Source organism: Gnatocerus cornutus, chromosome 1 (genome assembly GCF_029298725.1).
Source record: "Gnatocerus cornutus isolate USDA-ARS CGAHR chromosome 1, icGnaCorn1.1, whole genome shotgun sequence".
Lineage (NCBI taxonomy): Eukaryota > Metazoa > Arthropoda > Insecta > Coleoptera > Tenebrionidae > Gnatocerus > Gnatocerus cornutus.
The window spans coordinates 28983188-29009268 of NC_142233.1; the positions used below are offsets into that span (position 1 = coordinate 28983188).

General features: G+C 37.6%; 6 protein-coding genes across 10 annotated transcripts in view; 5 read left to right on the top strand and 1 right to left on the bottom strand.

The window, feature by feature from the left end:
* Positions 1-26081, bottom strand: part of LOC148181365 (protein prickle-like) — a 109698-nt gene that overhangs the window by 18914 nt on the left and 64703 nt on the right. The gene's annotated exons all lie outside the window — the stretch shown is intronic.
* LOC148181368 (neprilysin-2-like) lies at positions 105-2665 on the top strand. Of its 2 annotated transcripts, none has more exons than XM_088031927.1 (9): positions 105-288; positions 336-796; positions 843-995; positions 1042-1262; positions 1301-1459; positions 1509-1755; positions 1804-1972; positions 2026-2264; positions 2307-2665. In XM_088031927.1, the coding sequence occupies exons 1-9, from the start codon at positions 168-170 to the stop codon at positions 2619-2621; spliced, it is 2085 nt and encodes a 694-aa protein (XP_087888053.1). In that variant the 5' UTR covers positions 105-167; the 3' UTR covers positions 2622-2665. The 2 variants fall into 2 exon arrangements, with proteins under 2 accessions (XP_087888053.1, XP_087888061.1); XM_088031935.1 differs by having other exon boundaries at positions 1509-1746.
* Positions 2807-5297, top strand: LOC148181369 (endothelin-converting enzyme-like 1). The gene is made up of 9 exons (XM_088031947.1): positions 2807-2846; positions 2895-3028; positions 3077-3564; positions 3610-3950; positions 3996-4148; positions 4196-4442; positions 4493-4661; positions 4710-4906; positions 4952-5297. Exons 1-9 carry the CDS (start codon positions 2836-2838, stop codon positions 5291-5293), a joined length of 2082 nt encoding a protein of 693 aa, XP_087888073.1. The 5' UTR covers positions 2807-2835; the 3' UTR covers positions 5294-5297.
* Positions 5554-7940, top strand: LOC148181370 (neprilysin-2-like). The gene is made up of 8 exons (XM_088049491.1): positions 5554-5561; positions 5608-5729; positions 5772-6370; positions 6418-6617; positions 6664-6786; positions 6834-7255; positions 7302-7507; positions 7555-7940. Exons 1-8 carry the CDS (start codon positions 5554-5556, stop codon positions 7879-7881), a joined length of 2007 nt encoding a protein of 668 aa, XP_087905617.1. The 3' UTR covers positions 7882-7940.
* LOC148181371 (endothelin-converting enzyme homolog) lies at positions 7974-10554 on the top strand. 2 transcript variants are annotated; one of them, XM_088031960.1, is made up of 9 exons: positions 7974-8178; positions 8226-8677; positions 8723-8878; positions 8920-9140; positions 9187-9348; positions 9390-9636; positions 9688-9856; positions 9904-10127; positions 10181-10554. In XM_088031960.1, exons 1-9 carry the CDS (start codon positions 8067-8069, stop codon positions 10508-10510), a joined length of 2073 nt encoding a protein of 690 aa, XP_087888086.1. In that variant the 5' UTR covers positions 7974-8066; the 3' UTR covers positions 10511-10554. The 2 variants fall into 2 exon arrangements, with proteins under 2 accessions (XP_087888086.1, XP_087888095.1); XM_088031969.1 differs by having other exon boundaries at positions 7975-8178; positions 10174-10273.
* LOC148181372 (neprilysin-2-like) lies at positions 10649-13957 on the top strand. Its single transcript, XM_088031916.1, has 8 exons — positions 10649-11423; positions 11471-11623; positions 11669-11874; positions 11926-12087; positions 12130-12373; positions 12421-12595; positions 12641-12879; positions 13156-13957. The coding sequence occupies exons 1-8, from the start codon at positions 10719-10721 to the stop codon at positions 13486-13488; spliced, it is 2217 nt and encodes a 738-aa protein (XP_087888042.1). The 5' UTR covers positions 10649-10718; the 3' UTR covers positions 13489-13957.

The following is a 26081-nucleotide window of genomic DNA, read 5'->3' on the forward strand; positions in this document are numbered from 1 at the left end:
AAAACCTCTCTAATAGAATTTAACTTCCCTGTTATGTCTGACCTATACACTTTACAAATAGTCGGATTAATATAATTATTTTTTTCTTCCTACGCATATCTGCCCCGTAAAACACCAAAAAGTATCAGTCTCAATACTTGACACTCCAGTGAGACGCTACCAAGACAATGGTGACCGCTTGTTTCAAACAGAAAAGCACATTCATCAAGTGCCTAGTTTTTCTAGTGACCGTCCTCATTATGATCCTAGTAGCACTCTCAGTGATTTTAGTGAACAGAAAAAGAGACGGTAAGTTTGCGCAGTGACCTTCAGCCTTTAATTTTTCTGTCAATTAGATAATATCTGTAAATCCGACCACTGCATCAACCTCTCAGCGCAAGTAATGCGGTACTCTGACAAATCAGCGAATCCGTGTGAGGACTTCCACGCGTTTGTCTGTGGGAGTTTTACAAGAAACCGGAAAGAAAACCCACCCCTGGATGCTGAGGATGAAGTCAACGCGATGGTCCGCGAGATGGTGCAAACTGGAGATTCAAAACCGTTTATTATGCAAAAAACTTTTTATTCGTCGTGTGCTAATTTAGCGTCAATTGAAATGGACGATGATGAGACTCTTTTGGATCTCTTTTTTAGTGTGGGAGACTGGCCGGTGCTACGGGGGGCTTACTGGGATGGGACAACTTTTGAATGGACAGAAGTTGCTAAAAAAACTCGGATGTTAGGACTAAAGTTTGATTGGTTTCTGGAGTTCAGCGTGTTTCAGGATGTCAACGATACAGGCTTAAACATTTTAAAAGTGAGTGAATTTCAGTTACTACTACGATGACAATTTTTTGTCACAGATTGACGTCCCCGCGTTGTTTCCACTGAAAAACTCGGAGGTTTTAGCGCGCCAAAAACTAATCACGGATGTTGCCATTAGACTGGGGTCTCCAGAAAAACTGGCGCATTACGAAACAGGAAGGACCATCGACTTTGAGAACGCCTTGGCCAGCGTAAGTAAATTTCTATAAACGATAAATAACCAGCACCGCGCTGCAGCTCGCTGAAGAGCACAGAAGCCGCAAGAAGCACCTCGCCCTTCGCTCTCTTCCCAAAACCACAATAAACGAAATTCAAGCGATCTGGGCCAACATCCGCTGGTTGGAACTGATCAACAACATAACAGGGCTGCACATGATCGGCTCCGACTACGTAATCTTCGACGAAGTAATCGATTACGTCCGAGACTTGAACAAATTAATTTATGGAACCCCCAAGAGGTGAGACCCTCAATACAGATATGCGACGTACTTGTTAGAATTGTGGCAGACTACATGATGTGGAAGATCGTGGAGGAGTTGTGGCCGTACCTCTCCCAACCCGTTCGCGAAAAATTCGAAATATTCCAAGAGAAACATCACAATCGCCTACCGGAACTCGATCGCTTAAAATTTTGCATAAATGAAAGCAGAAAACAGTGAGTCGTCCCATTTAACCGCAATTAACCTCGGAGTGTTAACTTACAGGTTTCCATTGATTGCGGAGTCTGAATATATTCGTCGTCACGTGACTCAACAGAAGAGAGAATTAGTTAAGGAGATGCTTTTTATTATTCGGAACAAGTTCGTTCAGATGCTGAGAAAAGCCACGTGGATATATAAGGACGCTCGTCAGAATGCAATTTGGAAATTAGAGAATTTGGAGTTTTTAGTTGGGGGACCGCGACAAGTCTTCGATGAATTCGGCTTTGCTGAGGACTTGGGGGTATACGGGGTGAGGGTGATAATTACCAAAACGAATTTTTTCACGACGTGATTTCAGTTCGTATTTAAATCAAGAAGTGTCATCGATATGCTCGCTGAGAGGAAGCTGCGATTTTACGACAGCTATTTCAGACAAGTTAATAAGATGGTAACCAACAGAACTCTAGGATTTTATGAGAAGGTTGTTAATATAAGCAGATTTACGGTTATAAATGGCAACACATTAGGTACATTTTAGTGATATTTCTGGTAACGAGCACTAAAATTTCGACCCTTTTAGTGATACCGGCTGCTGTATTAAGGGATGTGTTTTATAATCCAAAACTGCCAAATTACTTCAATTATGCGACATTAGGAACAGCATTAGCGCACGCGATATTTGAACACATTTTCCCCCGATACAATACAAGCACGATCGAAAAAGAAAGTGAAAATTCCAACAGTCTTTCCTCTAACAATCCCTTCGATTCAGTCGTCAAGTGCCTGTCCAAGGAAACTTCGTATATGCACAACTCTGAGGTAAATCTTAATCGAGAAAACCCCAATTACGTTTTTTTACAGTTCAGAAGACCAAAGAAAATAAGACAACTATTGGCAGATTTCGTAGCGCCGGAAATTGCATATGAAGCTTATCAGGACTGGCTACTGGCGCATCCACAGGAATCTAAACTGCCAGCTTTGGAATTTACACCCAAACAATTATTTTGGATTCACACGAGTAAATTATCTTGTAGCAAGATTTACTCGAAGTACGACAGGGATTATTCTCGTTTTAAAATTATCGGTCCTCTGAGAAATTCGCACAATTTCGCTGCAGACCATAATTGTACGGAGGGCACCAAAATGTTTACCCGGAGACAGTGTCGGATATTGTGAATTTAAGTTGTAAACGCGTTGTGATAATAAAATATTGAAAGTTTTATTATTTTACCGAATTTTTTCCTACTCCTATGTTGGGATCGGAATGAGAGAACGCAACTTTATTAACAGCTTCACACAATTTATTAAAAAATCCTTCAAATTAACTCCAATTCCGCTTTAAAATTAGTCGAAATTCCCATAGTGTGTTACATGGCAGTGAAAAATAAACATGACAATGGAGTAAGTATCCGCAGCATTTTCGCTAAAATAAAAACTTGCAAATTTCAGACAGCTCGACAGCGAAATGAGCTCACATGGATGTTGCGAACGCAATAAACTTTCGATATGTTTAGTGTGCTTAATGCTAATTTTTCTCTTAGCTCTCGTCATCGCGGCTTTCCTTTTTCTCGCCTACATCGGATGTAAGTATTTCGCTTCCTTTATTTCCCGCTAATCTCGCCCCAATTAAGTTTCCCTAGAAATAAAAGAAGAATGTACAACTGATGTCTGTGTTAAAGCTTCCGCTCAAATTAGCGATCTAATTGACGACTCGGTCGACCCTTGTGAAGACTTCTACTCCTTCGTTTGTGGGAAATTCGAAAAAATTGCATACGAGAAGCAAATAGACAATTTACTCAACGCAGAACGCGAAAGAATAAAACGTCGAACTGAGACTCTCATTGTAGAACCTCCAACCTCGGAAGACCCCCGACCTGTTAGAATGCAAAAATTTTTCTTCCGCGCGTGTTTAAACGACGAACTTGATGAAAATCGAGACCAAATCGTCATTACAAAACTGGTCGAAATAGGCGACTGGCCGTTCCTGCAAAAACATAACGATTGGGACGATCAACATTTTAATTGGGTGCGAATTATGCTAAAGGCGCGGGAATTTGGGTTCCCTTTCGAGTGGTTCCTCAAAGTTGATTTGTTTCGTGACGAAAACTACGAATTACAGGTAGATCGCCCCGAATGTAACTTTTTCACTGTGGTAATTTTGTAGCTTTCTCATCCGGAAAATTGCGGTCCCAAGCCGAGTCAAGAATATTTCGAGATGCGGGAAGACATCATGGAGAAGTTAATACGGCCAGGTCTGGACACGTACTCTGAGTTCGCCTATTTAAAAGACTTCGAAATAAAGTTGAATCAAATATGTGAAAATAACAGCAACGCGGACGTTATTTTAAGAAGAATGTCGTACTTAAGATTCGACAATGTCACCACCGCGAACTTATTGAAAGCGCTGACGAAACTGCCACACAAATGGAAATTTGAAGCTCCTGTGGCTTTCAACAAGAATTATATCGCGGAGTTAAACCAACTCCTGAGAAGGACTCCTAAGAAGTAAAGTTTTTCTGGTTTAACACGTTTTTAGGTTTAAAATTTCAGAGTTCAAGCGAACTACATTTTGTGGAAAATTATTGAAAGCTTCGCTCCTTATTTATCGCAGCCGATCAGAGAACGATACGCAGAGTATCTCAACACGATTTCTGGGGAAGAAGTTAGTCGCTTCCAATTCTGTCTAGAAGACACGAAGACACGGTCTGTGCTATCTACCACTTTATAGAGATTTTTGATTGTTTCCACAGATTCAAGCACGTTTCTGAAGTTGTTCAGTTACAAAACTACGGAGATTTTGCGAGTCAGGAAACTGGTGAAGAACTTGTGGACTCTATAAAAGAGCAAATTGTGACATTCATCGAAGATGTGGAATGGAGGAACAACAGAACCAGAGAATCTCACTTGGATTTCTACGGAAATCTCGAACTTATAATCGGTGGACCGGATGAGATCTTTGAAGATGTTTTCCTGACAAGCCATGTGGAAACAGGAAAAGTATCAGAGAAGTTTTTAGTTTAATTTGATCTAACGACTGGTTTCCACAGCTGGAATTCTTTTTTGAAAATGTAATTCAAATGATCATCGACTGGTCTCTGAACACTTTCTTTTCCAAAATGAAGCTGATCGGAGAACCGACAATCCAAGCTCTGGATTCGGTTTATAAGTCAAATTCAGAGTTCGTAGTCATTTTGGACGAAACTGAGGAGCTTCTAAGTAAGGTCTCATCAATGAACTTTTTAATATTTATCTTTTTTTTTGTAGTTCTACCTGCGTCTGCTTTCGGGAGCTTGATCTTCGACGAAAATCTTCCACAATATCTCAATTATGCCGGATTGGGAGCTATTACAGCTGAAGAGTTAATTCGCGGTTTACATCTGACGACTAGAAGCAAATTTGAGTCGTACAAAGGTCTCGATGAAAATAGAAAATGTTTGATCGAAAGTCTGCGAGAATCCAAGGTAAGTTAGGACGTCAGAGACTCACTTTACTGTGACTTTTTTTAGAAACACTCAAATGTGTCGCTCACCTTGATAGAAAACTACCACTCCATCATGGCTCAAGAGTTGGCTTACAAGGCGTATCAAACTTATTTGGAAGAGAACGAAGAGGAAAGCCCTCTCATCAATTTGACTTTCACTCCGAATCAGTTATTTTGGATACGGTCTAGCTTGAACTGGTGTTATCAACCACTACCAGAAGATGCAGAAGAAGAGGCTTTACAAGAGAAAGAAATTCGTAAATACAGAATTATCGAAGCTGTAAAAAATTCCGATTTTTTTGCATCGGATTTTAGTTGCTCGTTAGATGCAGCTATGAATCCTATAAATAAATGCAAAATTTTGTAAACTATGAGACTTGTTTCTTATTTTTCCTTATTACGCGGCTACATCTTCTCCAAGTTACCATTTCCAAGCATTAATAATTGACACGTTTATTTAGTTAATTGTTATATTTAATTGTGCTATTAATAACACGAAATTAGTGACCTACTTCCATTTGCATTTCCTCTGCCGGTTTAATCAAAAAGCCCTTCAAACCAATATTAAATTACAGTATGAAAATGTACGCGTTTCGCACCAAACTAGTTTAACACCACCTTCCAAAAATGAAAGAGTAAGTTTAAACTGTGTTATTCCACAATGCAAATTTTTTATTTTAGATCCTCAGATAAGAAAAAAGGGTTTTGCGCCAAACTAACTCGAACTGAGTTAATTCTATTTTTAATTTTAATAGGAACGACAATCTACATAATCCATTTGAGACTAATTCCACCATATATTGGTAAAAACTGAAAAAAATCAGCCAATCATTAAATTACATTATTTTTAGCCAAAGTTTCGGAATGTTCCCACCCCTCATGTTACGAATCGATAATCGAAATAAACAATTTCATCGATCCATCGATTGATCCATGCGAAGATTTCCATCAATTCGCCTGCGGTCACTTCCTAGAAAATGCCTTTAAAAAGCAAGTCACGAGCCAAATTGCTCCAGAAGAAAAAGAGTTAGATAACGAATGGAGCTCAATGATTTTGGATTCAATTTCATCACAAGATTCGCGGCTCGTCATTCTTCAAAAGCGGTTTTTCCAAGCCTGCAATGATGAGAAGGAAATTAACGAGAATAGCGACGATAAAGTGTTGCAGCTTATTAATGAAATCGGAGGATGGCCTCTGCACGACTGGAACGAAAAAGAATTTGACTGGATCGACGTGATGGTGAAGTGTAAAAAGTTGGGGCTGCCCTTTCAGTGGTTTTTGAAATTTGATGTTTATGAAGAGGACGTGAATTATCTTCGAGTAACATATCCAGTTATTCAGCAGCAATCGAATCAAAAGACCATCGAGACCGTCCTTGGCACTTTATTAAAACGGAAAGTGTACGTAAATGAAATTGTGGAGTTTGAGAATCGTTTGAAAAAAGTAAGAAAAATACAGTGAAAAGCTGACATACTTTCCCCACTTTTTAGTTGTTAAGCAAACAAAATTCCCACGTAATTTTATACACAGTGAAGGAACTACAAACGGAATATCCGCTCTTTAATTGGTTACACATGTTGAACGACATCACCGAAGACAAGTTTGAGTTTACGGAAGAAACACAAGTCGCTTTCGATGTTCAAACCTACATCGTGCAACTGTTCCAACTGGTAAAAGGAACCCCCAAAAGGTAAAAACGTGACAATGAGACACTTTACATTTCCGAAAACTTGTAGAACACAGGCGACTTACATCGCTTGGAAAATCATCGAACATTTTCTTCCCTTCATGTCTGAGACGATCAGAACCGACAAAGTTGCAGGTCGATCGCAATTTTGCGAACAACTGACAAAGCAGAAGTAATTTCTTTGAGCAACCACCGAAAAAAAGCGTAATTGTGTTCCAGTTTTCCCTTTCTTTCAGAAATTGAGTACGCCAAGAAGTACGCAACGGGCGAAACTAAGAGTTCTGCGGCAGAAATTGCGGTTGCAGTGCGCGAAGAGTTTTTAAGTCGCATCAAGGAGTCCACGTGGTGGAACACAACAGCTGGCGAGGTCTATTTGTCGACTTTTGAAACCACGGAAATTGATATCGGTTTGGATCTGGGGACAGCCGATGACGAGTTTTTAGACGCCAATTACTTGAATCTTGGGAATTTGACATTTGAGTCTTCTCATATGATAGACATGGTAATTGAACGATCAAGGTGCTACCACAATTCCCTCTTCAGCAACATCAATCAGACCGGCGTTCTTCCAGAAGTGAAAAAACTGGCTCAACAGATTAAGACGATGAACATCTTCTTCGACGACACCTTGAATAAAATGGGTGGGTCTGAAGTCAATTTGTACCTCAGCTGATGCGTTTTTTACAGTCGTCCCACCCTCCGTTCTTCATGGGTTTGCCTTTGACCGCGAGCGGTCCTCGTTCTTAAATTTCGCCAGCTTTGGGACTCTCCTTGCAAAAGAATTTATTAGAAGTTTGCAGATTTTCACTGAAAGTGATAAAAATGTAACGAATGCCGCTTTCGGGGCCAGCGATCGATGCTTTGAAGACGACTATTTAAACACGTCCGAAACGGTGAGTATGGCATGAATCACAGCTACTTAATGAGTCATAAGTTGCAGACAAATTTCGGTAGTTCTGACGTGGTTCAAGAAGTGCTCCCTCATATCATTGCTCTTGACATCGCATATGCCGCCTACCAAAACTGGGTTACCACAAATGGCGAAGAAATTGAGTTGCCACTCTTAACATACACTCCAAACCAGTTGTTCTGGATTAAGTCGAGTATAATTAACTGCTATAAAAAACTGACGGATGAGGATGAAACCGAATTCAAACTAATGGTGTCAAAATACAAGAACGTTTTGTCCGCACGGCATTCGCGGCATTTCGCCGACGTCTTTAGTTGTTCAGAAACAGCGATGATGAATCCAACGACCAAATGTTGAGAATTTTATAAATAAATTAATTAATGTTGACCCCAGCCAATAAAACCCAATTGAAGTTAGCCCGTGCGTTATTCCAGTGTCGTTTTCTGTTAAATTACCTACACCCATCGTTCCGCCTTATTCGTAATGAGATATAATGGCTCAATATGTGGCCAGTTTAATTTGGAAATGAGCGCAAAAGTGTCATGATGGAATGTTGGAAGAAACGGACGGTTTTAGAGAAAAAAAGTTTAGTAACATTGATCGTACTACTAACGTTAATAGTCGGATTGATTACCTTAGTTCTGTTGATCACCGGTAAGTAAAAATGCCCCTTAAGACTACCACATTCAGTGCAATTCCAGAACCTGAGTACTGTTACACATTGTCGTGTTCCCGAGCATCTCGCCACATCCATTCTCTGATTAATTCAGAGGCTAAACCATGTGATAATTTCTACAACTTCGTTTGCGGCAATGCGTACAATCGCTCAGTCGAACCTCCATCGACCACCAGAATCCTCAAAGAGATTCTCTCAGACCCCGTTCACGTCAACGACACAAAATCTCTAAAACTACAGAAGCAATTCTACCGATCGTGCAAGAACTTGGAAGCAATCGAAGCCGACAATGACACAACTTTTGTAAAAATCTTGTCAAGACTAGGAGGATGGCCGGTGGTCAGTGTGAACAACTGGAACGAAAGTGCCTTTGATTTCGCCGAATTCATGGTAGAGTTAAGAGAAGCAGGACTTCAATTTGATTGGTTTTTGGATATTAACGTCCATTCGAATCAACAACATAAAATTATACTCGAGGTTGGTTTAGCGTAGTCTCTCATAATTTTGAAGGAATATTTTAAGATCGGCATCCCCGATAACGCCAATAAAATTGAAGAGGAGATGGCAGAAGCGTACGTCGAATTAATGACGAAGACGGCAGTGGCGTTCGGAGCGTTAGAAAGTGTTGCGAAATCGCAAATGCCAGAGGTCATGTACTTTGAAAATAAATTAGCAAAGGTGAGTGTGGAATTAAAAACAGCAACTAATTAAAGGTGTAGTTAATAGAGCAACAGCATTACGAAAATGAAGAGAAATATAGACGCCGACCAATGCAATTAATAACCATTACGGAAGTTCAGCAGAAGTGGCAAAATATTAATTGGCTGGAGCTAATAAACCATATTACGAGAAGGAAACTCGTCGACGACCAACAAGTTGCGTACTACGCAGAAAACTACATGCCAGAACTTGATAAACTGTTGAAAAAAACGACGAAAAGGTAATCATCTTTGTAAACGACCGCATTTATTTGTGTCAATTGTTAGGACTCAAGTCAATTATGTTATGTGGAAGCTGGTTGAAGCCTACTCGCCGTTTCTCTCCAAGACGATCAGGGAGTTGGTACACAATTACAACGTCAAGACTAATCACACTGATTTATGGCACGGCGACAGAGAAGAGTTCTGCTTCGAAGAAGCAAAATCATAGTAAGACCACTTTCCGATTGATCCAAATTAGTTGGTTAAAGTTTCCAGTACACGCTGGAAGCCGCCTTCGTCCGACGCCACGTCCCGGAAAAAAAGCGTCAACACATCGAAGAGATGTTAGAACGAATCTTGCAAGAACTAGAAGAACACCTGCGAAAAGCTGCTTGGATGGACGAACCACTTCGACGCGTGGCTATCAATAAGTTGCAAAATATCAGCTACATCATTGGTGGCCCTGAAGAAATGTATTTTGCAGAACAGTTTGATAAAGACTTCGGACTTAGAAACGTAAATAAAGCGTCACTACAACAGCAATCAACTGACTTAGCCTTGATTTAGTTAGAGTTTAACTCTTCGAATATAATCCAGATAAGTGTGGATATTTTCCACATGCTGCTTGAAACGCTCTATAACAAACATTACGAAGACACAAACTATCTCAAGTACTCATTTTACGAGCTGGTGCTGTCACAAGAAATGGGATTTTATCAAAACTTCAACCTGCTTTGTAACATCACATTGCGTTCGATGCAACAAAGTAACTTTCCTTTGTAGGGATACCTGCGGGAGTCCTCCACGATTTTTTTTACGATGACAGTCGTCCCAATTATTTAAACTACGCCACGATGGGTACAACAATGGCCCATCATTTAGTCCACGGAGTCTACACAGGGCTATCCCGGAATATTAACTCGTGGCCGAGCTACACGTACAATAATTTCAACAAGAAGATCGCGTGTTTAAAAAACTGCACAAGAGATTTGACGGGATTCCAGGAGGTAGGTATGTGAGCTTCGCGTAAAATAGTGTTGAAGAACGCTTAAGATTGCAGATGGACTGTGACGTCAATTTGTTAGAAGCATTGTCTGATTACGTTGGAATCAACTTGTCGTATCAAGCATATCAAAAGTGGCTAAAACAACACCGACAAGAAAAAAAAATGCCCGCATTGAGTTTCAGCAACGACCAACTATTCTGGCTGGCTTATGGTACGTCGATGTGTAATTTGCCGGTCCCAGAATTAAATTATAGCCGCTTCGATCACATGATCCAGTCTTTCAGAGTCGTTGGACCGTTTCGTAATTCGCCCTATTTTAGCAAAGATTTTCGGTGCGAATTAGGTTCAAACATGAATCCTCCGAATAAATGTCAGATAGTGTAACTGTCTTAATTACTTTCGATTAAATTAAAGTTAATTAAACCGTAGCCACCATCGTTTCTATTACACAACTATTAATTCCTGAAATTGGTTCGATGAGTCAGTCCTGCGTATAAACAGTTAGTTTTAAGACGTCGTCAAGTACTCTGCAAAAAATTATAAAACGCGTCGGACATTAACATAGTAATTAATAGTGTAAGTGATTGCGAAAATGAAGGAATACAAGCGAAACTGCTGCTTGAAGAGAACAATTTTGGAAAAAATTCTCGTCGTTGTGATTGTGCTGCTATTATGTTTATTGATTGCGTTATTTTCGGTTTTTGTGCTTCATTTGCAGAACGGGAAGCGCGATAATTCTTTGCGATACAAAACCGAGCGGAGTTCGTCAGTGGAGCGCAACAATGCTTTGGCCAGTCCCTTCACCCAGCACAAAGGAGGAATTTGTATGACACATGAATGCATACAAACTGCTTCCCAGATCATAGATTTCATCGACCCATCGATAGACCCATGCGAGGACTTTTACGGTTTTGTCTGTGGGAATTTCTTAATTAAATCCACGACAAGGAGCGAAATCACTCCGTTAAGTAAATTCGAAGCAATCACTCTTAACCAAGTCGACGCCTTGATTATTGAACCCATCGATGGACCCTTGCCCAAGGCCTGGGAACTACAGAGAAAATTCTACAAGACTTGTATGAACACCGAGGCCATCGAAACGGACAATTCCGCCACTTTTTCCAATTTAATTCAACAACTGGGAGATTGGCCCGTGCTTCATGGCCGGTTTTGGGACGAAAGAAAATTCAATTGGTTGACATCATCGATACAATGCCGAAAACTAGGTTTTGTGTACGAAAATTTTTTGAGCATTTCTGCGGTTGCAGGAAATGGAACGGGTCCGATTCTTCTCGCCGTAAGAAACCACAAATTGGCGTGACAAACATTGAGCTCTTGTTCTAGATAAGTCCTCCAGCTGTTATCCACCTTCCCTTTCAGTTGAGGGAATTCTACATTGATGTCATGGCTAACATTTCGATCGAGTTCGGGGCTCCTTCTTACTTAGCGAAAAACGAGTTTATCAGAGTCTATAAATTCGAAGAAGAAATCAAAATGGTTGGTTTGTATTAATTCGAGAATTGGTAAATACGCAAATTTTAGTTTGCACAAGATGAAAACGAGAATGGTAAAGAGGCGCTCGTGAAAGTTTCGCAATTACAGAGCGATTATCCTTCGATCAATTGGGTTTATTTTCTTAACGAAATGACCAAGACCTCTGTTCCCTTCACTGAAAACACTTCAATCCGTTTCCGAGCTCAGCGCTATTTCCGAAATTTACTCAATCTTCTAGAGAGAACACCAAAATCGTAAAATCCACTTCGTGCATAACGCCAATAATTTCTCGAATCTAATTTCAGCACTCAAGCTAATTACGTCGTTTGGAAAATTATAGAAAATTTCCGCAGTTATTTAAAAGAAAGTGTACGTGGTCGTTACGAATCGTTTCTGATTGCTCTCGATCCAAATTATGCTTTCATGGGCAACAGGCATTTATACTGCTTAAACAAAGCGAAATTTTAGTGAGTACGACTGTCGTTAGTTTTTATTAAACTCTGGATAAGTTTCCCTTCAGTCGCTGAATTGGCATACGTGAGAAGACACCTACAGCCGGAGAAACGAAACGATATTAAAGAAATGGCAAGAAAAATAAAATCACAACTTGTTGAAAAAGTCCGGACGAATGACTGGTTAGACAGAATTTCCAAGAACGTGTCTTTGAATCTTATAGCACAAGTCGAAGAGCACATTGGAGCTTCTGATGAAGCTTACGGTGGGAGTTTCGATAAGATTGTTGAATTTGATGGGGTAACTCGTACTTGTAACTTTTACTACCATTGTAATAATAATTGTAGTTCGATTTATACACTGATAATATCATGGAAATGGCAACGAAGCTCTTTGCTAAACGAGCCGACAACTACTTCAAGATCGTCAACAAGGATACGAAGCTAGTTACAGAAGAGTCGTTACAAACTACGCCGATATTGAGCATTAATGCTTTTTATAACAGGGATTTCAGAGCTTTAGGTTTGTTTTCAGTGCAGCCAGGCGTGGAGTATAATAATGTTTTAGTGGTACCTGCACCGTTCTTGCAAGGAGTTATTTACAATTACGAACGACCAAAGTATATGAATTATGGAGCGTTAGGTAGCATTATTGGACATGAATTCGTGCATGGGTTTGTAGCTGAGGATAACCATACAAGGAATGGTTTGAGATGGTCGTCCAACACCATTCAATTGTACCAGGAGAAAATTAAGTGTTTATTGGAGGATTACAAGAGCTATTCCGGTCATCTGAAAGAGTTTACGGTAGGTGCTTCCGGATCAATATTTATGTGAAGTCGGCGAAAAAGAATTTTATTATCAAAACAGGTTTCAAAAATAAACGGTTCTAATTGTGGAGTCTCCAAAACTACCAGCGTCCAGTTCAACTGGAAACACTTTAACGGCGCTTTTACACTCACCGAAAGTATAAATCGATAACCCATTTTTATTATAAATAGCTTTTATATATGTATACGTTATTTTAATGACACGTCGGTCAAATAACGTGAATGTTCTCTTAAAACGTTTAACAACTTTTAGAAGGACGCCAAATCCACACTTGAAGAAAACATCGCGGATTTGATCGGCCCGAACCTGGCCTATAAAGCCTATCAGAAACAAACACGGACTCATGGCCACGAGTCGACTCTTCCCGGATTATCCTACACCCCGAACCAGCTATTCTGGATCACTTCCGGGACTTTTAGGTGCTACCAACCAAAACTACAACCTGGACTTCGTTTCGATCCCAACCATGGCGTCCCATCGTTCTCTGTAACCTCCGCTGTGAGAAACTCACCGGATTTTGCCGCAGATTTCAATTGTCCTACCGGATCGAGCATGAATCCAGAGAAAAAATGTCAAATCTTGTAATTTTCTTGCGATGATGGAGCATATTGTTCTTGGCTGTTCACACATAGTTTCTCATTGTTCGAACAACGGTATCAACACATTAATTATAATCGTACATATTAAAAAAACGAGAACCCGGCGCACACGTACTAAGATTCTTTAGATTAATCATGGTTTTGACATGTAGTTGTAACATGCTCGTCTTATTATTATCCAATTTATTAATAAATGGTTTCTATTTTTTTTATTTCGTAGAGATGTGCTTATAAATTTCTGTAATTGCTGAGATTTAGATATCTTTTGAGCAAAGAAAACGGTGCGGCAAAAGCTAATGATTTTAATTGCTGTGTGGGTTCCTGAGAATGGAATTATAATAATTCCCAACTTCATTAAAATTGTTCTATAATTTTGTAATTGTTTGAATAATCGTGAGCAGGCATGCGATGACAGTAAATTGTCGGGATTTAAAAATAAAATTTCTAAACATTGAGCAACAGGGTTAGACTTACACTAACCATACGTGTCTTGACTATAATTTGCTCCCTTTTAAACTTCGATGCTGCTAAATTCCCAAAACGACACAGCAGCATCAAACATGGAACGATTCGCGATTGTAAACGGCAACTGAAAGCCTTCCAGTAATTGAAATAGCATTCCGCAGATGTGTTTTACCACTTGCGAACCCGTCGCATCTTTAAATGGAATCAGTTAATTAGAGGTGCAACTTGTCCATAGAGGTCGCCGTTACTCCGAACACATCATTCTTTATGATAGTGTTAGCTTAGACACCATTATCTAATCGAAACAGTTACGAAAAACCGTAGCATACATGCAATGTTAAGAACCACAGATAATTAGTATGAAATTTTCTATTTAATTAATTATCGGAGTCTTTCAGTTTCTTCGTTGTCGTTAAGGAAGCAATAAATAAATCTCACGACTTCGATTCGTTCTAGAATCGAAATTTATTTAGACAGTTAATTGGAAGATGATAGAATTTTATATAAGCGTGTCGGTATGCAAAATAGTGTTTAGAGTGAAGGCGCTTTTTTATCTTTTTGTTTCTGTGCAAGATAATAGTTCGCATTTCTGCGAAAGCTGTTATTATGGATTATTATTGAAGACTATTAAATGGGGGTCATTGCTAGAAGGCTGATCGTGGCATTCTAAAATAATTACCTAAAGAACTAATATATTCTTTAATGGGAATACTGGTTGTGGAATGAAGAAGGAATATAAGAACAATGTTCAATACAAAAAAACTGTAAAATTTTAATTGCAGCATTCGGATTACTAGAAGTATAAAATAAAAATTTACATTGAAACACCTGCCACTATTACGTAAAATTATAATTTTGCTCGTCGAATACATATATATCTCGCAATGAATAAATTAAATTCAAATTTATAATCAACCGCTAATTCATTTTCACTTTTTCCAAGTTCAAATTACAATACTTATTTTGTTAGTTATTTACAGTACAAGCCTAGATAGAGAGCATTTGAGCGAGCTTTCGCTGTGAGTTATTTGCGAGAGTACTGTACATGATTTCTTTGGTACAAAGCGTAAAATGTCAAACCTATGTCAAAGCCGGAAACAAATCAGTTGAACCGCCCTTGATAAACATTTTATTGCATCGATTTTCAATAAAAATATAAATATAGAAAATATGTTCAAATCTATAATCACACGCTAATTAATTTTCACTTTTTTGGAGTTCAGAGACCAGAGCTAATTTACTATAATCCCAAATACGGTTTAATTGAATTTGTTGTCTGGTGATCGTTAACTTTCGGACGCCACGAAAAATGTGTTGCCCGGATAAAACTCCTTCAATTAACCAAAATATTATTAAAACTCTGTGGTATTTCAACTGTGCCGCACAAAAATGTAGGCATATTAAAAATTCCAGCACGTAAATTTACGACCGCATAATAAAAGATAGTGAAAAGCATCCTTAATTCGAATAATCACCATTAAATTGTAGAAATACATATAAACCAGTCACATAATTAACGGCAAATTGACAAGTAATTTCGTCCGATTTCCGAGAGTTCCAATGTTGAATTTACCAATTACAGCTTCCGAATTCCTTAGTAGACACTCACCTGCAACAAAAGAAGAATGCGTTAATACATGAAAGCAGCGTTAAAACGGTGATAAATAAAAATGCAATTAACAGAAACTGAGGTAGTTTCACTGATGCTGTTTCCTTGTGCGTTCTATTTCTCGGGTCATAAGTCACCCAGTTGGAGTCCAATCAGACTCATGTTGGGTCATTCGTTGAAGCGATGGGTTAAAATTGGTAATGGTTTAAGAAGAAAAATCAGATGGATAGTGTCATTAGGACAAACACATGTCAGGTAATGATTTCAAATGGTTAACTGTAGATGAGCTTTGTTTGGTCGTCAGAATGCGAAGATTGATAGCAGCTAACTGTTGCAAATATCAACGCGTGGGTTTTGACCGATTTCTATATTCGTATCAACTATTGAGCTTGCTCTTAAATTTCATATGCTGTGAGTCATCAGAAAAAGATTGGACTTTCTCCTTTTTGATGGGTCACGCCGGCAAGGCATATAGTGGGAATTGAATATAATTAAATATGAGAACCTACTTTTATCTGTCGGCACACTTTGTTTACCGCCTTCGTGCAGCAAAAATGGTTGTTCTCTTTGTATTCCATTTATGTAGTTTCGCGGAAAATGAATAAATTCATTAAAAAGCAAAGCGAAAATCTCTTAACACATCAAAATAAGGATTATAGAACGTCGGCTACTAACTATTTCTGTTTATTTATTTTTTTACAGTATTTTTACAGTTTCCGTTCACGTTTACAGATTAATAACTTGTCAAACGCCTCTAAAATTTCTAGATTCTAGTGGCAGTTTCTAAATTCTATTTTTATGAGTTCTTCGGTTTTCATCTTTTTAGATTATGAAGCTTTCTCAGGATAAAACAATCAGTTTTCTTAAATCTACGAAGATCAAAAGCCGGTGTGGGAAAACGATAAATTCCTGTTTATTAGACTCCATTTTTGAATTATTTGTAGACATTCGCAAATTTCTTCTTTAATAAGAGTCCAATATCTAAAGATCTAAACAGAATTGACGGCCTGAAAACCTCGAATTAGAAGAACTCTTAAAGTAGTCCAAAAATTTAAGGCATTTTTTTAAACTGGAAAATTGAAAACCTGAAGCAGAAATTGAAATATTAAGAAGAATTTCGGGAGTCAATTTTTCCACGATTTTAAACTTTTTAGTATTGAGTTCTCTAATCCAATATTTTTTAAACATGCTTGGGTTTGTTCTCCTTTTCATATCCTCCTGTAGGTATGTATTAGAATTTCAACGTTCCATTTCTAAACTCTCGCCCCTATTTGTTTTTGTTCTTCAGTGCAAAAATATCCTAATTTTGGAGCCTAAAATTTGATGGTAAAACGCGCCGAAACTTTTGGGTACCGACTCCATCATGCAAAGAATATTAATTTCTTTCGGTTGTTGCACCACGTACGCTTATAAAAGCCATCTCTTTTTCTAGTCAACATTCCATCAACAACTGCAAGGAACTTAAACATTTATCTTTTACGACTAGACCACTTTGATTGCAGAACGACTTAACAACGTGTACCAATAATAGTCTTCGTCTATAAATCAAATCCATCAAAAAAAAGCATCACGCGTGTTTACATGATTGTTATGTTAATGACGAAACGTTGCTTGGAAGTACACCTACACGTTATCCTCCATCCTCCAGCCGAGCTAATACACCTAATCAGTAACCACAGTTACATTTTTAGTGTAAAAACTCATGGAACGGTTGTATGCCCCAGTGTCATTTTCCTTTTTATGACGTGCGAGGCTTGCATGCGACTGTGTAGGTTGTTTAAAATTCGTGCTGCTGCGCCACTGGTTTGAATGATGGTTTTTCTTGTGGTACTCCAGCGCGGTTGCCGCTAGGTATGCGTTCTTATGTTAATTCGAGATATCGGGGGATACATATGCATAGTTAATGAGTGGTTGAGATTCACTTTTTTCTTCAGAGGTAATCATCTCGGAGTAAATTAGACAGGATATCGGGCAATTCAGATGAAAACTACAGATATTGCATTTTAAGTGGATGAAGGAACGCATCCCAAACCAGTAATCGGGTGGTTTATTCAAATAAAGCGTCTGGAGATGAAGCCGATTCAAATTTCAACAAAACATTCTAGACGGTTTAGTGGAAAACGTAATAGCGGTTCGGCTACTGTTCTTGATTGATAAGTAGCATACTGAGTGTACCAGATGGAAAATGTGAGGTGAACAACGCTCTCGATTTTTTGTGTCCAACTACTCAACAACTGTTAGTTTTGTTGAGAAAGGTAAGCATTCTCCGGTTTTAAGAAACCTTCATAGCTTCCATCTCTAGGGTTCCCAAACTAGAAGAAATACTAATTATAATCCTTAACAATTTTCGCTTATTTTTACACATCCCAGATTTGAAAATCAATTTTTTCGTATGTAAGTCTATTCCAATCGATATCTAGCTTAATTGTGGAGCAAATTTAAGGAATTGGTGCTCATTAAACGCAAAATTTCTTACAGAATCTAAAACTTTGCTAACTTTTCACGTACGTCAACAAATAACTGAAATAGAAGCGATTAAATTTTTGGATTGTCGCCAGAGGAATATCCGGTGGTCCATATCTCCAGAACTACGACAAATAAAAAAAAGTTGTTGCTGAAAATCCGGTCTTACAATTTTACTCATGTCTTCCAACTTATTAAAAATAGCGAAATCCTTAAAATCTGTGAAAAATAGAACCCTTCTAAAAATGCAAGTTGGGTTTAACTATTACGTACGACTTGAGATTATTGGTACAGATGCGATGAGTAGACGGTTCTGTTTCTTGTTTTAAATCAGTTTTGATCATAATTTATCACGTGATTCTCGCCTGGTGGTTTTGTTAAAGTACCGCCTCTTTAGATGCATGTTAACCATGTTTTAAATAATAAACACTTTACGCGAGAGCTCTTAATGATACATTTTAGAGTGTAATGGATGTTGCTACTATAAAATGAACAATGTTGTTTTATTTTTAGTTAATTACGTCTGGGTACAGTGGTGGCATCGCAATGCGAGTTCTTGTACCACGCATTTTATCTTTACAAGAAGATGAGGCCAGAATTAAACTATCAAAGTTTTAAAAATTGAATTAACTGAGCTAAAGTTTGATTCTAAATATTTTTTGGTCTAAGATATGCCTCATCTCTATTAGAATATTAGTTTCTTTATAAAATTACATTGTAAATGACAAGACCTTCTCAATTTCGGTTGATGGAAGGAAAATGGCTAACATAAAAGCTCGCGCACACTTACCACGTCATAAAAAATTAATTTCTATTAACCGGTAGTTTGCATAATCTATCAAAATTATTATCTTCATTGAATACCTGAGCAGGAAAGTAGTAATTGAAGAAAAATAGATAATATTCAAAAATAAAAAAAAAGAAGATAAAGGCGAGGGACCTGAAATACAGCCAATGACAAATTTCCAAGGAACGTGCTTATGTTTGAAGGATCATTTAACAAATTTTATAAAAGTTATCTCTCCGCTACTGTCCAGAAGGCATAATTAAACCTGTGCGCGACCTAAAGAACCCCGTCATCTAATTTGCGTGCATGACACTCGTCTACATATTATTATTAATGATAGAAAGTTTCACAAAGCAAGGGGCAATGGGTGTTTGTGGCCTTGTTCCTTCCAAATTGACAAATTGCCATCGCATTGTCAACGCCCTTAACGCCGTACATACTCGTCAGTTACTCCAGCAAGTTATAAAATAACAGGCTCATGTATTTAACATAATAATGGCTTGTCATTTATCACGCGTCTAGAATTCTAGACGATTTAAATAGCACAGATCGTGTAGAACAGGTCCATCACGAATCCGACCAGAGATTGAGCAATCCCTTGTCAAAATTGCACGAAACGCCGCGAAGAAAAGTGAAGCTGGAAGTGGTAAAAAGTAAAACTGGTTCGTTTACATGGAAGGTATTGAGCCAGTCTGTAATTAAAAGTACGATTAAGTTGATTGCTTTGACATTACATGACTCCGGAGGCTGCGACTTGCGCTTGATTGATATTGTTGACGGTTCTTGATGATTAACTACAAGGAAGTCGGTCTTCCTCGACTCACCAAAGAAGACTTACCACTTTGTCGCCATTTTGTTTCGCATTCTTCGACGTTCAAGTATAATTCGAAATCAGTGCTCGTCTAAGCTTGATTTGGATTGGAAACATCACGATCGGACGTGCGTTATGATTGGAAATTCTTTATCATCACTCAGACTTAAAGATAATTCATTTTGATTACAACGTGCCGGCTTGGAATAATTAGCGAATAATGTAAAATTGTTATTAATAACACCTCATCTATTAGCATGTCATCCTTGTAAAAATATTTTGAAACACTACTAAATCTTGCTCGTACGTTGCCCCTGGTGCGTAACTGGCTACCTGCGCGATAATGTATTCACGGTGATAATGCGATGATTATCTGAAATATTTGCCTGTCTGGGTAATGAACCACTTATTAAGAGAAACAAAAGTCCGCGATTTTAACATCAATTGAACGCATTAGTCCTCGAGGGTTTTATCTGTCAAAAATCTACCGGAGTAGAAAAAACTCTAAATCAGATAAAGCTTCAGGCCTAATGACCGTTTTACATGAAGGTAATGGCGCATAATGTTAAAAAAACATTCTGGGAGACTGAGATTTCCGTAACACGATGTCGCACACCATCGTAACGATCATTATAAAGATTTCTCAAGTGTTAAAATTCGGATCCTGTATCAATTTTGATGAGTAAATAAAATGTAATCTTCCAAGCGGGATTACTACCAGTACCTTTAATTTTCGTTTTGTTGTATACAAGTTCTTATCTGCTCCTCAATCTAAAAATCGTGAAGACCTTGAAAGCTTAGCCATTCTTGAGCTGCAAACTTGCTCGAGTACATAATCATGACATCTCGACATAAAAGCTCGATGCTCTACTGTGCCCAAAGTTGTATCAAGAGTCAATTTATCATTAGTAATCTCCACCAGAATCTTCAAATTAATGTCATCGTGATGATTACAGATCTATCACGTGCGACCACACATAAAATTTATGTAAATTTCATAGCTCTCTGTGTAAACAGTGAGTTTGAAAAACTGAGTATTGACTCAACAAAATTCCACGTCTGGTCAAAGTCAATAGTATTTGAAAATCGAGCTTGATTCGGAACGAGACGGAAATTTCTGTCGTGGCGCGACAAACAGAGATAAATATTTTTTCCAATTAAGTCAGTTGGGAAAGCAAACACGAAATGTAAAAAATCCACAACGTTTACTTTGGTCGTCTTGTCAATATGGTAGTGGTTGTTGACCCAGCAAGTTCACAGCAAATGAGGATGGAAGCGCAAATAAGGATTCCCTTTCAAACAAGTTCAAAGGGTGTAAATCAGGCGTTTTTGACAGAACATGACTTTTCAATGGACAAAATGAAGACAATTAAATACGGAAATAAAGACGTGCAGCAGTTGTTATATTAGATCGTAAAAGCGATACTGCAAGAAGCGCTGTTTATTATAATGACCGATATTTTAAAATAATTTACGATGGTATCAAATGATGTATTCGAGATAAAGCAAGAATTATTGTATCTTCTAATTATTTCGCCCACGGGGACGATCTCCTGAATTTTTTACTGCTTCCATGAATTATTACTGATCATAATGGATAGCAGTCTACGGGGCAGATCTTTTTTCCGCCTCCTTTCCTTGGTTATATTATAAGCTTGACTAATTGCCCCTTAAAGTGTAATCATCAACATTCTACATCACCTAACAAATTATCTTAATTAGGAAAAACGCGGAAAGTACCCCAAGTCGCTAATTGTCCGATTCTAATTAGCGCCCGTTCATTACCCTGTAAACACAATCATTAGCATTGTGAATGATGTAACAATAAAAATTTCTGTCATACATCCAGTAAAAAAATTTGAAATGTAATCTTCTAATTATCAAAAAAAGATTTGACGTGCGGTAAAAAATGAATTAGCTTAAACCATCATCGGAATTTATGGCATACCATTCCAAATCATTAAAGCGTCTTGTGATGAAACGTTCTAATCGGATTATGGTCAAAAACCAAGACAAACTAAATCCTTGGTATCACTTACACCGCCCAAACGTAAAAACCAGTCAATTAGGAAATTCTACATTTTCAGGAATGCTCAGACACTCAACACCTAATCTTGCGCAAGTTTGTTTGGTACCACAGGATAACCCTTGCGGTTATGCAATAGCTACTTACAGCGCAAGTACCGAAAAGTAGCGTTGCTAGATGTGAGCGAGCTTTCGCTATGAGCTTTTCGCAACAGTGCTGTACATTTTTTTTTATATTCTATAATGATTTACAATTTTATTTAAAAAAATATTTTAGTAATGTTATTAAATACAAGTTGGTATTAACTTTGTCACTAAGAGCTAAAAATCGACAAAGAATCTTTCGATGACAGCAGTGTAAAAATTATAATCCATAAGCATGAATGAATAAAATCCGCGAGTGGTGAAACAGTCATTGCTCGGATCAAATGACGTTATTTCGTGCTTTATTTTAACGTGTGCGTGTCGCATTGGTAGTAAAAGAAATTGATGCAACCAAGTCTCGAATTCCGTGAAGGCTTTAGTATCCTTGACGGACAGATAGCATTTTAAGTTTCCATGAAACTACTTTTGTGTTTATCGCATTGGAGATAACTACCATCGCTTTTATTTCTTTTGGAACAATAAGTATGAGGCACGAGAAAGGCAAAGCAGACTGCGAAAGTAATTGATTTCTGTGCTCGTTCCGCCAGGTCATGAAATTTAAATAAGTAGGTAGGGACTCAGTTTGGATTTTATGAACAAGTATTTCTGGAATGCTCTTGGAGAGGCTATAGAATTTATATCAATTTTTGCAGTTTCGGGTTTGGAATGTTAGAGATTCTATGGCTAGTTCTGAGTTTTAAGCGTTGAACAATCTGCCGTTATCGTCGCCAACGATCTGACAACGGGGCGCTTATTAAATTTTTATAATAACAGATAATACCAATGATGTTTGTACAAAATTCGAAGAAAATTGAAGCAAATTATAGCTCCTCTATAATATATGACCAAAGATTACCCTACCTACACGTTTGGAATTCTTAAAAGGTCCTGAAGGCGGTTTGATACACTTATATCAGTTGACGCAAGAGTTTCATGTTTAGTTATGTTACGACAGCAATAATTATAACTTGGCAACTTCTTCGGTGATAGACAGGATTTTTGACAAAGGACGTCTGCGGACATGTTAAACAGGTTTTCACTTTCCATTTGTCACACCAAGGAGTGGTCTTTTCACCTGATAAGTGTTTTCTTTTATTAACATATTAAAACAACAATACAATTTCTAACGGTCTTCACTTCCCAAAGCTGAAATATCGATCTTTCATTTACAATACTGCTTGCCAATATCCGCTACTACGCTGCAGCTAATTAAAATTTCTTGTTGTCCCAAAATTGCGCAGTTCTAAACTCCGATTGAAGGTCACATCATTAATCATTTCCAATTGTCTCGTAGTTATTTTTGGTAAAAAATCTGACCTTCCGTTCCCTGAGCAACAATTCTCAATGTACAAGTTCCATTTCCGAATCTCCCCGTTATCGCAGTAAAATCCATGCCCGATTTCCTCACGAAGACATCTCGTTGGCATCGTCCAAGAATCTCCGGATCGCGTCTTCGTGACCGAATCGTTTTAAAATGTTGCGGCAATGACGAGAGGAATTCATGGTCGATTTGGGCGCCTTTGTCTTAGCTGATGATGAGGTCCATTTAGATAAGTGGCGGTTAGAAGCAACCTTTCCGAGACCGCCTCACTGACTTACTCCCTGAACGCCGCCAGCGACGGAATTGGAGCCTCACTATTTACAACAGAAGATAACGATTTCCTAAATCGTTTCTCTTTGAAAGCTTTCCCAGCGTCCATTAGGCACTTCGGCGCAAACACAAAGCGATCGATTGGATGATTGTGCCAAAAATGTTCGTTAAATTTTTCAATTTTGAGGTGCGATTTGCATAATTTTCATACCCGGTTAATTAAAGCGGAGAGGTGCATTCATTAAAGGGGTCTGGTTTTTTGAAAATCAGACGCACACGCAAGGATGAAAGAACAAAAGCACAGGTATGGAATTTTTTTAATATTCATTGGCAGTTAAGGTAATGAAGGATAAAATTCCACAGTTTACGACTCATAAATTTTGGATTTTAGAGCAGTTTAAAGACGGAATTACAGGCGGTAATAGAATTGTGTGTAAAGGTGGCGCGGAAACATTTTTACTTTAAAAAAATCGCTAATTAAAGTTACAACAGTAGTCATACTGTGGGATAATGAATAACCACGCCGTAACATTTAATAAAATAAAAGGCGGTTCCACGACATTGATCATCGCCTAAACTTTATGCAAACCAGTTTAGTCAGGCAAATGAAGCCTTTTCCTTAATTTAAACATAATTTCAATTCATATCGTATTTTCTTAATTATAATTTATACGAGCTCTTTACATGATTTATGACTCACGATGATGAAATATTATCAGTTTCAAAAACTTAATGTGGAAGGAAACGAACGCTGTGATAAATAAATGTTTAAGCAGCTACCTACTTGAACACCTACAATAAATGAAAAATTAATCGCACATGTATTCCGACAGGTGTGAAAATAATCAGTCTGACTCGACGTGGGTGAAGGAATTTTAGAAAACGAGAAGTCTGAGAATGATCAGAAAGAAATACCTTTGGATCTTGGAACGTTCAGACTGCAGAAACGCTAATTAAGATAAATCATAAATCTCATAAATCTTAAAAATGAATTTTTATCTGTAAAATTTTAATTAAGTACATAATTAAATATTTACAAATGTAGCAGATACTAAATTTCACTGTCTAACCACTATTATAGAATTCACCAATTTAGAGACTTTTATTCTCTGCCAAATGCTATAAAAACTTACTAAATTGTTGAGTAAATAACAAAGTTACGATTAAAAGATAGAAATTGGAAATAAATTTCTTTACAACGCCCTGTATTTGCAAATAGTGACAAATTATGGTACGTCCTATTAAAATATTATCCAGACTAATGCAGAGAATTTATCCCTAGAATTTGATGTATATGTAGTTACATAGTTTTTTTCAATGTTTCATCCTGTATAGATTTTCCACTGCAACGCTTTGTATAATAGATCTATCAAACTTTGGTCAAAAAGTGGTCTAAGAATTATTTTCTCCTTCAAAAGTCGTTAAGAAGAACAAAATCGGTTAAAAAATTACAATGAACGGGGAAACAGATATATCAAATTTTTAAACAAATGCTTAAATTTGAAAATTTGAAATCGGAAAAAACAATCTTTTGGTCAGTGGTTTTCACACAGCATTTGTGGTAATGTAAAAAAAAATCAAGAAACATGAGCCTACATTTCCGAGATTTTAGGCGACCTTGCTGGTAGCCCACTTGTCAGATTCCAGAAAACGCAGATTAAGCGCACATTTATAAAAATCACGTTTAATTGATCACCCAGAGCTCTAGTAAGAAAATGCATATCATCTTTTTAACTTAAAAATATTATTTCGTTATTCTTTTAATATACACAAGTCGGAATACCTCGTAACCTAAATTATTCTACTTAGAACTGTCAATTTAGTTCGTCCTATAGTCCATCCGGCAAATCTGTGGAATTATATTTAGTCCCAGACTATATAGTTTTATCCAATATAAGTCGTTTCTGCAATCCAAATTTCGTTGAGTTCTTGCTATACTTCAGAACTAAATTTTAGACACGGATTACATTTAACCCCAAACTAAAAATATTTTTCTGTAATCCGACTTGTGTAATCGTATGTTAGATTAAAGCTAGTCTTCAACTAAAAATTTAATCTGCGTTTCCGAAATCAGACTTAAGTTCTTGTAAAAATGACAAAAACTAGAGCCCAGCAGATCGTTGTCGATCCAAATTTCCGCACACAGGTGTAACAATTCTCTAAAGTTTAAGGTGGAAAAACAGGTTTCTGAACCGTTCGGAATAACAAACTTTTATTAGCAAACTCACAATTATAGAGAAAACCTGAGTTACTCCATCTTGAAGCTGTCATTTAACATTTCCAATTATTTTTGCTTCTGAACTGTTACCAGAAAAAATGATTTTGCAAGTTATCAAGTCTAATGATACTAAGAACCTCATCGTGACGCGAAACACGCGCAATTGCACATATTTTTTTAAATTTATAATTGAATATGATTAGAATTAATAAAAAGCGTAGCATACTTTGTAAGTTGCCAATAAACTGGTTTGGAATGATCTAATTAAAATTGTGACTTAGTTGAAAGTAAAATTAACCCAAAAGTGATGCATCCATCAAGCTCTTTAACTGTTACTTCTGGTTCATCTACCGGGAAATTATTATAAAATAACCTGAATTTATGGTAGTATCTGAAGATATTTATTACAGTTTTTATCAGTCTTCGCAGGAATTGATGCTTCTTTTATACTGAAAATAGATTAAGA